The sequence below is a fragment of the Amaranthus tricolor genome, chromosome 7, assembly GCF_026212465.1.
Source record: "Amaranthus tricolor cultivar Red isolate AtriRed21 chromosome 7, ASM2621246v1, whole genome shotgun sequence".
Classification (NCBI taxonomy): domain Eukaryota; kingdom Viridiplantae; phylum Streptophyta; class Magnoliopsida; order Caryophyllales; family Amaranthaceae; genus Amaranthus; species Amaranthus tricolor.
Genome location: NC_080053.1, coordinates 20,332,174 through 20,343,728, shown reverse-complemented (window position 1 = coordinate 20,343,728; position 11,555 = coordinate 20,332,174). Strand labels below are relative to the sequence as shown.

Below are 11,555 nucleotides of genomic sequence, written 5' to 3'. Positions count from 1 at the left end.
ACCCGATAATCAAGTACCCGAATAAATTGGGTCGACACAACGCGTCTCCAGTTTTATTTGTGGCACAATAAAAAGTACAATTATCTATGTAACAAGATTGAGGACAAAAACTAATCCTACGCAATACATTGAAGAAGCGGACAGAAAGCATTAGAAGAGGGAGGAAACAAAAACTTTTTATACCATTACTTGATTATAACTAGTGGAAACAATACACTTACATAGGAAAACCAATAAAAAAAAACTATTCTAATGAAACAGAAATTACAGAAACTTTTTATAACTAATTTCCTAAAAATAAGTTAAGAACTAATCTTTTACAAACTAACTAGTAGTAGGTTCATTTTATGATTTCATTCTGAAACCAATATTTTTTTTTTAAAAAAAAGTTAATATAACGGATTAGTGGGCATCTGATTAAAATTATTTTGTCGCTCATGACCCGACCCATAACATATTAACTTTTAAGCCAGCTGAAAGGCCGACTTTCAAGCCAAAATAAAAAGCTACTCTAATTAGCTTTTTCTATTGATTTTTAGTTTGTTGACCCAATTTTTCTCTAATAAACAACCAATAATCAAAATTTAAATTTATCAAATATCTCCATAAACAACTAACTTTTTCAACTAACATAAAAAGTCAAAAGAAACAGTTACATTTCTAGCTAGTCAAACAAGCCAATTAAAAAAATCAACAATTAACAACCAATTACCAAACAACCCATTATCAGTTTGATACACAAAGTGGCATATTTTTTTAAAGGGGAAAGAAAGTGGCATCTGCAGAACAAAATCATGACATACAACAGAAAACAACATACCAGCAAGAATTGCTATTGCATAATTTCTTCCCGCTGCAGCCTTTCCTCTTTGACGACTAAAAAGCACAAACCTCACAATCTCACTAGACATTCACAGAATATGAGATATTTGAGATGGGCAATTTCAGAGTATATGTAACCAAAGGTTCAATTTTACTTGTAACATGAGGCGCAAAAATAATTTTCGATATACATAACCGAATATTCGGATTTTGCTTAAATATAATCGTTACCTTCTACAAAGAATTATACAGCTAACAGTAAACAAAAGAAAGAATCACCACCCAACCATCAAATTTTCAATGAACTTTCCCGAAGCAAGGTGCAATGGTTCAACACTTAGCGAACAAAAGAAGTCCCCCGTCTTAACAGAAATTTTAGTCAGCGTAATGGTACGATCTCCTGAAATTACAAATTCGGAAATTCTTTGTCCTGTTTTGTGCATATTGCGGGATAGAAATGGATCGAACAGCTAAGCCTTTACTCGCCGAAACTCAAACCAAATTTCATAGTGATTGAAAAGAAGACTATCATGTGTTTTCTTCCCGACATACTCGAGCCCTAACCTTGCCAGCCTCTTTGTACACTCGTCCCCACCAAGTCGAGAACAGAACTTTATGTTGTGAGACACAAATATACGTCCATCGTATGGCTTTAATTTATCTGCTAACCGCTCTAACCCAAGCCAAACAAGTTTATCAGGCATATGAAGAAAAACGGCACTAGCATATATCAAATCGTAGACAATCCCAGATTCGAATCTGCTAAAATCCATGTCTTCACCTTTGACAATTATGGGTCTCTTGTGTAATAGACCTTGCGATGGAAGCTCATACCTAAACGCTGCCATAAGAGATAACTCGTCTCTCTCTAGACAATGGAAATGCTCGGGTTTTAAGTAACGAATGAAATGCAACCCCACTCGGAGGGTCCCACATCCGATTTCAAGAACTTGGGAATCTGGACTAAGGTGGGCAGACTCGGCAAGGAATTCAAACACATCTCTGCCGCCAGCCCATGGCTCACCATAGTTGCTATGGTGCTCTTCAACGAGAAGCTCACCAGGGCAGGGCAAAGCTGTGTGGTTATTAGCTTCATCTCCTTCGTAATGAGATATACCCTTGTACCTAAATCATTTAGCGAACCATAAATCAGTCCTAGTTTACGGATTATAAATACCCCTTACAATCGGAAAAATATAGCATCATCAAACGATGTAAGCAAAAATAATATTATGGCTATTAAATTATAAATGTCCCTTAGGATAGACCACACCAACAACAAAAGTGACAAAGTCTTAATCCCAACAGATTGAGGTCTTCTACTTCAACCATAAATGAGTCCTAGTTTACGGATTTGCCAACAATTGGCCGTTGCACATGTTAAAACCACCATATCGATTCTCTCTCGTCATATCCTCAATACCGACAAGGCACACCTATCAAAGACTATGATAAACCTAATGTGATAATATGATCTAAATCTTCTTATTCTAGCTTCACAATTGTCCGGGGGCGTGGGTCTCAGATCTGGGCTTGTAATGAGTCTAAACCTAATTAGTTCAGATTTAGTTACATCAAGAAATTATGTTATTTCTCAATATTATTTAAATAACCCATCAATCCTCGTTATTCTGTATTTGTGTTTCTCCCTTAGATTCCCAGTGGAAATAGCTAACACATTGTCAGTGAACAAGTTAAATCCCTGTTTGATTTCTGTTATTAATCTGTCTATTTCTTTCTTGGACTTGTTTACGTCATAACACATAACAAACACAGGCATGAAGAAATTCAATGACTTTTGACATGAACAAGCATGCTAAACTTAAACAGTAACTAAAGTCACCGATATTTTCAAATTGAAGATGTGAATTTAATTCAAAAAAACCAAATATTCAATCGAAAAATTACAGATAAAAAAAAAACAAACAATCAATCTCGACATACCCAACTTCTCATCAGATTCCGATTAATCCTAACTCATCACATCCTGACAGCTACTAAAACGAATTTAAATGCCAGCATTTAACCTAAATACAAAACCTAATTGAGCTCAAACAAAAACCCAAATCAGATCAGATCAAGATCCTAATTGCTACAATCAACTTGAAAATTAGCACACACCCACATAAGAACACAATTCTTCACTGAAAACAAATAAAAAGGAACATACTGTTGGAGATCTTGAAGCTGTTGAGCCCTGGTACGAGGATTAATCCCTTTACGCAAGATATTATCTTGCATATGCAATCCATTAATTTGAATTTGATTCTTAACCCATTCAATATCTTCAGTTGTTGTTGAAACCCTTTCTTGAGATGTTCCAGAAGGTTCGCGGAAAGATCCGGAGAGGGTGGGAGGAGAAGGACAAGAGCAAGAGGAGGAGAGAGAAGAGAGCAAGAAGAAGAGAAAAATGGCAGAAGAAGATAGAGCAAGTATTAGAATTGGTACTGTTATTACTATCCCTTTTGGTTGTGAGCTTGATGAAGATGATGAAAATAGCCCCATTTTTTTTTTTTTTTGGTTTTGCTTGTGTTGGAGAATCAAAATCAATTCTAGCAACTAACAAGGGTCTTTCTTGGTTTTATTTTCCCTTTTAAATTCCTATGGGTTATACATCTCCTAACTCATGTCGCACAAGTTAGGATCTATGTGAAGAAGATAATAAATAAATTGTACTCCCTCCTATTCAGCTTAGGTGTCTCATTTACTTTTGAGACACTGTTCATTTATCACTCTTAAATTGCATTTTATTATTAATCTATAAGTTAAAACATAGTCATGTGGGATCTTATTTAATTTGTTTTGATGTAAAGATTATTAATATCAACTTTTTATAATTTTTAATTATACATAACTCGATTTATTAGGGATTGAATAAGTGCATTGGATAGAATGCATAAAGTAAATGAGACACTTAAGATGAATAGGAGGGAGTAGTATTTATACCCCTATAAGAAAAAGTTAAAAGAGGAATCTACGCACTCGAATAATCCCATAAAAGGATATGAGTTGAAAAGATATACTCCCTTCATTTTTATATGTTATTCTCAAATAAAATTTATGAATTTTAGTGTCAAACTTTAACTACGATTTCTGATCGACCTATAAGAAAAAACATATTCATATAGAATTTTGTTAGATTCGTCTCAATATATACTTTTTAAATGTCATCTTTTTAGAATTTTTAAAAACTCACAATTAAAATTATTTGATTTTAAAATTTGTATTGAAATGTACGGAAAAAAGTGAATCGGAAGAACATTTGAAAACACGGCGAGTATTATATAAATTGATGAACAAATACATGGATAAACATTAAAATGGAAGTGTATATGAACAATTACTTTTAGATAGATACCTCAATCGGTGATGAAGTAGTGTATGAACGGTAAAACACTTTTGCAATGAATATCCTTTTTGGATGATCCATCAATTTTAAATCTACTCCTCTTTATTTTTATCTATTATAATATGTTTACTCCAAAACTCAAAAGATTATAGGTTCTATAAACAAAAATGCTCAAAAATGTTTTATTGATAGGGCAACTACGCGTATCATCTTGATTCTTGAGTTGCAATTCATTTTTCACTCAATTAAAGGCAAACCTCCACACTATTGCTAGTATTGCCAAGTGCCAACATAATAGAAGACTCCAGAAAGGCTTGTATATTTTTCTCGAAATAACCAAAATTCATTCCACATAACAAAATATATGATTTATTATGCTTTAAAATTTTAAGGACCTTTTTATCTTTCATTTTGAAATTTAAAAATAAACGAGACAATCTTGAGTGAGGGAAGGGGAGGGCTAAGAGAAGAGATAATATAATATTACCCGAGAAAAATGATACTTGCTCTAATTGAGACAAAAGTTGATTCTCACACTATGCATACATCTAAATCTAACAAGATATACTACAAAATAACAAATCCAAACACACCAAGCTCTTTCAATATACTTCTGTCAGAAATCCAAAAGTTTTGGCTACTTTTAGTTACACTTAGTCACTTAGACATCTTTAAAACCTAACTAAAACCCAACATAACATCTACACCTTTGCCTACCCTTTCTAGGGTCACCCATCAAACATTAGGGCCTTAGGCCATATAAAAGGTAGCCCTTTAATTCCAAAAACTTGTTAGCCCAACACAAAACAACAATACTAAAATATTTATGTTGCTAATCATGGCTAACAAAATCAAAACAAAGCTGCAAATCAATCAGCAAGCCTTGTAACAACACAAGAAATAATGACTTGCTCTCCAAACAAGCCTTTAACAAAGGATCAGAGAATGATCACACTCGAAAACTCGAACGTCAGAAATATAAACTTTTCAAAACAATCAAACCCAGATCAAATCAGGTTCGACATCCTTCGTCTATGACGAGGGAATGTCGTTCTGCTGTTTGCAAGTGAAGGTGTGACGGGTTTGTTACGCGACAATGTGGAACATTTCGGATGTTCCCCACTATTGCAGTTTTGTGTCTCTGTCTGAACATTTTTGCTTTCGCTTCTCAGGACTGCTTTAAGACGTGGCTCGATAAAACTCAAGGACTGTGAAGCCGAAAGTTGCATAGAGCTTCTAGTCCCCGACCTCAAAACTCTTGCTGCAAAGTGATGCTGTCTTACTGCAGCGCTATGCCTCAGGCGACTGGCAGCCGTTGAGGTCATAAAATGTGGCAACAATTTCTTTTTTGTTGGTTTCTCGGAATCACAAGGAGTATTATTGACAATTTCGTTCTTACTGTCTTTCGTGCTTTCTGCACTGTTTTCTTCGTTTTCCACTTTATTACAGGCAGCTGAATGAAGCCGATTGTTCTCACTAAGAAGGAATTGAGCCTTCTGTAACTGATGCGTTATTTTCAAATGCTCGTCTTCAGCTTGTTTCATTTCATCACAAAGCTCATCGATTCGTTTTTGCCTTAAATTTTTAGTTTCCTGGTGTTAACATAAACAAGAAATACGAGAACTTTCAACGCGTGACAAAAAGATGAACAAAATGATGAGTACACAACTAAAGCACCTGTGGTAATTCGTGGTTTGATTCTATGCCTCTTGCTCGTTTGGCAAAACTCATAGAGCAAATGGTTTCTCCTAAATCTTCTTCAACGGGACTTATATGCACGATCATCAATACTTTCGAATCATTTCCTAAACCAAATGAACAGAATGTTGGAAAAATAACCCACATGTGATCCTCCATCGAACAATTAGAGGGATGTTGACTAACATATAAGCTTGATGGGCTACTCCTATTACCAATTGGTTTTAGGATGGAACGTCATCGGGTTTATGTGCAGTCAACTCTTCTCTATGCGGGTCTTCTTGTGTACAAGCCCGTTAACAAATTTATCACAGAAAAGACTAGGTAAGTTGCATTTTCAAGTACTCTGGAGGTGTTTAAAAAACAAACCCCATAACCCGATATTTAACGACCTTAGAACCAAACCCGATTTAACCCGACTTCAAAATGAATTTAAAATAATGTAGAAATCAATGTGGACACAAGACCTGATTTTGAATCGACCCAAAACCCGAGATTGACCCAATGACCCGAATGAACACCTGTAGGTGCTCACAAACGCACGAGATAATACCATGTGTAGAAAGTAGAAAAAGTTGGAGTATATGCATAGTCGAAGTATATTGAGTCATAATGACAATAGAATCTGAAGTATGCACAAAAACTACTAAACTTACCCAGTGAGTCTCTCAGAATTTGGGTAAGTTTGCTGTTTCTGCAGATAAATGACAATCGATTGGGTTATGCACGAATCAATCAAAAGGAAAGACACACCTTGAAGCTCTAAACGATGATTTTATATCGACCAATACCTGTAGGGAACATGATTCCGTCTTCTTCTAAGGGAAGCAATAACGTCACCAAGAGCAGAAAGCGAGAGATTTATGGCACGTCCTTCATCTAATGTAAGGCCAGTAGCTCCGGTTTTCAGCAACCGTTCACTCCCTCCAAGATCAACCATCCACAACTTGCTGATTCTAGTTTGACTTTCGGGTGTATCTCCATGATGAGCAATCGTGATCCTCGTTAAGCTAGATATACATAAAACTAAACAGATAAAGTAAACGTCTCACCAAAATAATCCGAAACAATGTGCAAAAGAAACGCAGTATCTGAAAAAATGGGTAATAGAACCCACCAATGCGATCTGCTAGACACGTTGTTTACATTAGTCGATGAAGTAGAGCGAGCTCTTCTTCCCTTACTGTACCACCAATTAGCCTTAGAGAAATCTACAACGGGCACTTCTGTAAGGCCTTCAATTTCGACCATTCCTTTTGGATCAACTTGAACATTTAGGTTGCTGTGAAGAGTTCAACATAGAATCGATTATAACAAACGATACATAGAAAGTCAAATTTGAAACTTCATATAACATTAGTCGACACCCTTTTTATAGAACTCGAAAGGAAGATCATACGACTTGATAAGAGGCGTAGAGATTTATATGTCTAATGAAAGTTGTGATGTTTTTACTTGTAAATTTTAAGGCGGTTCATAATCAAATGTGGCCTAGAACTTACAGACCAAAGAGGTGCAAAATATTAGTGATATGAAACTACCATCGTGAGACTGGCTCATATGCTCTCCGAGCTGGTTTTGGAGCCAATAAGTCCTTTAAGTTGCCCATGTAAACTTCCAACATGCTCATGGAGAAAGTGACAGAACCAGTAGAATGTAGTGAGGCTTGCTGAAAAAGCTCCTTAAGAGCTCGGGGAACAATGCCAGGTTGATCATTTGCCCCTTCCTATAGGATCAAACTAACATCATAAGAAACTTGTACAAAATGGACACATGAGAGTGCTCGATGTATATCATCATCATACCCAGTAAATCCCGCTCATAGAAGCTATGATCAGGGTCAAAGTAGTGTTGGGTGACGCCTGACCATACCCTTATTAATAGAGATAAGGAGGTTGCGACTAGTGGGACCCTCGGCTTCTCAATGTATATCATAAGAACAAAATCAAATTTTTTGATTCAAAATCCTCACCATTGTAAAGGTCTTGCCAGTGCCAGTTTGACCATAAGCAAAAATACAGACATTGTGCCCATCAAGTGCAGATCTGAGAATTGGCTCAACCTCAACAAATACATCTTCTACATAGTATTCAACAATCAACAATATAACATTTAACTAAAACCATGAATCAATCAAAAATGATCAATCCAATAAATTAACCTTTGAAAACCAAAAACAAACTATCATCATCATCTTACCCAGTGTACCCCACTCGTACCCCACTCATAAAAAACTATGATCAGGGATGTAGGGAGGGAAGGAAGGCGACAACTCATACCCATAAAGGAGAATCGGATCTAGGGAGGGAAGGAAGGCGACAACTCATACCCATAAAGGAGGATGCGGCCAAAGAATCCCTCGGCTCGAGAAAGATCCTCAAAAAAAAGATCCTGCAACGAAAAATCCTTAAGAAAAACGAACTATCTACTACATTATTAGACTAACCTTGTGTTGAACTTTGAGAAAACACCTTATCAAATTCAAATTCTTTCTTACTTCCTGCTGATTTTACAATAACTTTATCCATATCAACCACAAAGGGATCATCATGTTTTCTGATAGGGTTCCACAACAATGGCCGAATTCGACAAAATACTCTTATGCTTCCTAAATATGAACAAAAACATCAAGCTTAAGCATCAAAACAAAGATACAAACACATCAAACCATCAATTTAGTTGTTAGTTACCCTTTATATCCAATATCTTATTCAACAACCCTCTTCTCTTATCATCCAAAAACTTCTGTTTAGATCTTAATTCCAAAATCTCTTCTGCATAACATAAATATATTCAATAAACAATAAATAATCATAAGAATGATTTTTGAATTACAGCCTTAAATAGTACTTTTGCGAATTACAACCTTAATATTTATATTTTGCAAATTATAGCCACAAAGTATCAAAGTATATAACATTCAGGCACAAGTACTAAACTTTAAGGTAAAAGTACTAAACTTCAAGGCGGTAATTTGCAGATTATTTTAATTATAATTGAAATTGTGCAAGAAATTACAAAAAGTTTACCTTCTAAAGTTGACACTAATTGACTGAGATCATTCTGTGTGTGCTCATCCTCAGATGTCACATTTCTATTAATAGAAATGTTGGAAAATTCTTCATGTGGATTGATCCCATTGGTAACATCTGAGCATTTCAGGATTTCTATACCATTTTCAAAAGGAAATGTGATCTCCTCTTTAATACTAGTAATCAACATCTTTTCTCCAAAAACCCCACAAAAACTAGCAAAAATCAATGCTTTCAAAATATGCAAGAAAATAATAACAAAAATACAAACTTTCAAACTACCCAATTATAAAAATCAAGAAAAAAAACACATTTACAAATTTATCAAAGAAGAGAACTTGAAAAATCAGGAACCCTAAAAAAATGCCAATATTCAATGTCAAATTAAACAGAAAATTGGTTAAGAGATGATAAAGTAAATAGATGAACAGTTATATTTTGAAGACTTGAAGTGAAACATAAGCAAAAATCTTAATATACAGTAAAAAAACAAAAATAGAATAAAAAATATGAAATATAAATGGCAACGATAATCGGGTTTTGTCTGAGTTTGAATCTAATTTAGCCCTTCCTTTTCCTCGGCCTATTTATAGAAAAAAAAATATGGAGGTGAGTACAGAGTACTACAGGGTGTAGAATCAATGCCTAAAGAACACTCATTCCCAGAATAAATTCAAAAGTAGAGAGAAAATTGGTTGGATGAAGTAAAAATGAAGCAACAAAATCAATTCTTTTTTAAAACCCAGAAAAATTAAGACTTGTCAAGTAAAACCCAGAAAATATTTTGACAAATTCAAGAAAATACAGTGAAAAATAATCAAAATGTTGATTTGGGAATCAGTGATCTTTCAATGATTTGATCATGAATCATTACAGAAAACTGTAATTTATGAGGCTAAAGTAGTGTACTTTTGGTACAGTTTATGGGTAACCAATCAGTAAGCACTGACATAGATGAATTATAAAATAATGTAATTTAAAAAAAATGAAATTATAGCATTAAAAATAAAAGGAAAATAAAAGAAAGGAAGTGAGATTAGATCCAGATGATTAATTTTTGTTTATCTGTAAAGCAGATTTTCAGACAGGAGCGTGGTGGGTCTGAATTGAACAGAAGAGATGAGGGTAAAAGTGGAATTAAGGTTTAGGAAAAAGTTGAAACATCTTTTTTCAAGTACTCTATAAGTACTAATAAATCCATAAGATAACTAATCATGTTTGCTTTTTCATAATCACAAATTCTCAAAGGTGACCATTTTATAATGAAATAATTTTTATTGGGTTTCCTTAAATATTTTTACAGTGTCAAAGTGATTATTAAAGTGAAATTATAAAATAATTTAATTATATGGACTCGTTTTATGTTGTGAGACTATTACATACAATACTTAATATTTCATAATTAGTGTTGTGTTGCATGTTTGCTACTATTTTTGTTGACTGGTATAAAAGTAATTGCTAATTGGTATTCACTTCTTGCATAATTGCATCACATGAATCATTGTCATTTGTATGTATGGGTGAATTTAGCATTGAAGAATTGAGTTACATAGCTTGGTTGAGATTCCGGGGTGTTCAGTAAATCTTAATAATTTAATTTTATAAATTAATTTAATTAGCTAATTTTAAACATGTATTTAACGTAATGTGTTCAATAAAATATAATTCAAGTAATTTATCAAACAATACCCTGCAACTATTTTAAAAAACATCCTCAATGTTCTAAACTATAAATGGTTTAAGTAAAGTGGAGTATCAAATAACACAATGTGTATAGACTCATATTTATTGTAACTTAGTGGTTGAAAATTAATATTTTTCTTGTAGGTTATGAATTTTTTGTTTTTTTTTATTGTTTGCATAGTGTTATCAAAAGTAAAAAGAGTTCATTTGGGGTTTTTTTTTTTTGAAACAAAGAGTTCATTTGGTTTAATTAATGGTTTTAACTTTTTCATTTGAAAAATAATCATTCTCTTTTGGGACCTAATAAGAGAAATAAGTAATCAGACAATATGATAAAATATTTGAAAATTTTCAAATGACAATCTCATAATGCATGATGATTTAACCAAATTTTATTGGCTATTTATTGCTGAAATGTTTGATGAATGTCAACTAATTTATGACTATACAATAAAATTGTTATCTCAGAAAGCTTCTTTTACAAGCCTAATTTAAAATTGTTAAAGTAGGAAAAACATTTCATAATTGAATATCTTTTCTCATTGTTTGAATAATGTTTTTTTTTTATTTTTAAGCCTTTTTCATTTTCTCTTTAGTTATAATCTTTTTCATTGAGGTTTGGATGTAAAATTGATTCATGTACATTGTTTTATTAGTATATAAACTCGTGTAATACATGAATTTATTAGTATAAAATATATAAAAATGTAAATTTAAAAAATAATACAAGTATATTATTGCCATTAAATTTATCGAATACATGATTTTTAAAGAAAAATTAAATAGTTATTTTTTAAAAATATTTATCGAATATATCACTTTTCATTCAATTAAATGTATTAAATTCTAAGCTAGACATATAGAATATCTATAATAAATTATATAAATGTTTTACCTAATTTAGCTCCAATTTAAAAAAAATCTAATGTCATGTTTGGGAACAATAATTTTATTTGAAAATCTGGAATTGG

The 11,555-nt window shown here is 33.1% G+C and overlaps 2 protein-coding genes across 5 annotated transcripts; both read right to left on the bottom strand.

Moving 5' to 3' along the window:
• Positions 1-956: 956 nt before the first annotated feature.
• On the bottom strand, positions 957-3,441 carry LOC130818976 (uncharacterized). Its single transcript, XM_057685270.1, has 2 exons — positions 2,993-3,441; positions 957-1,947 (listed from the first exon to the last, which is right to left on the bottom strand). Exons 1-2 carry the CDS (start codon positions 3,325-3,327, stop codon positions 1,293-1,295), a joined length of 990 nt encoding a protein of 329 aa, XP_057541253.1. The 5' UTR covers positions 3,328-3,441; the 3' UTR covers positions 957-1,292.
• Positions 3,442-4,746: 1,305 nt separating this feature from the next.
• Positions 4,747-10,061, bottom strand: LOC130818975 (kinesin-like protein KIN-14U). Of its 4 annotated transcripts, XM_057685266.1 has the most exons (10): positions 8,899-10,060; positions 8,560-8,643; positions 8,316-8,477; positions 7,842-7,948; positions 7,411-7,595; positions 6,987-7,151; positions 6,661-6,879; positions 6,526-6,563; positions 5,849-5,976; positions 4,747-5,763 (listed from the first exon to the last, which is right to left on the bottom strand). In XM_057685266.1, exons 1-10 carry the CDS (start codon positions 9,089-9,091, stop codon positions 5,179-5,181), a joined length of 1,866 nt encoding a protein of 621 aa, XP_057541249.1. In that variant the 5' UTR covers positions 9,092-10,060; the 3' UTR covers positions 4,747-5,178. The 4 variants fall into 4 exon arrangements, with proteins under 4 accessions (XP_057541249.1, XP_057541250.1, XP_057541252.1 ...); XM_057685267.1 differs by lacking the exon at positions 7,411-7,595 and having other exon boundaries at positions 7,842-7,914; positions 8,899-10,061; XM_057685269.1 differs by lacking the exons at positions 8,560-8,643; positions 8,899-10,060 and having other exon boundaries at positions 7,842-7,914; positions 8,316-8,363.
• Between the last annotated feature and the right edge of the window lie 1,494 nt (positions 10,062-11,555).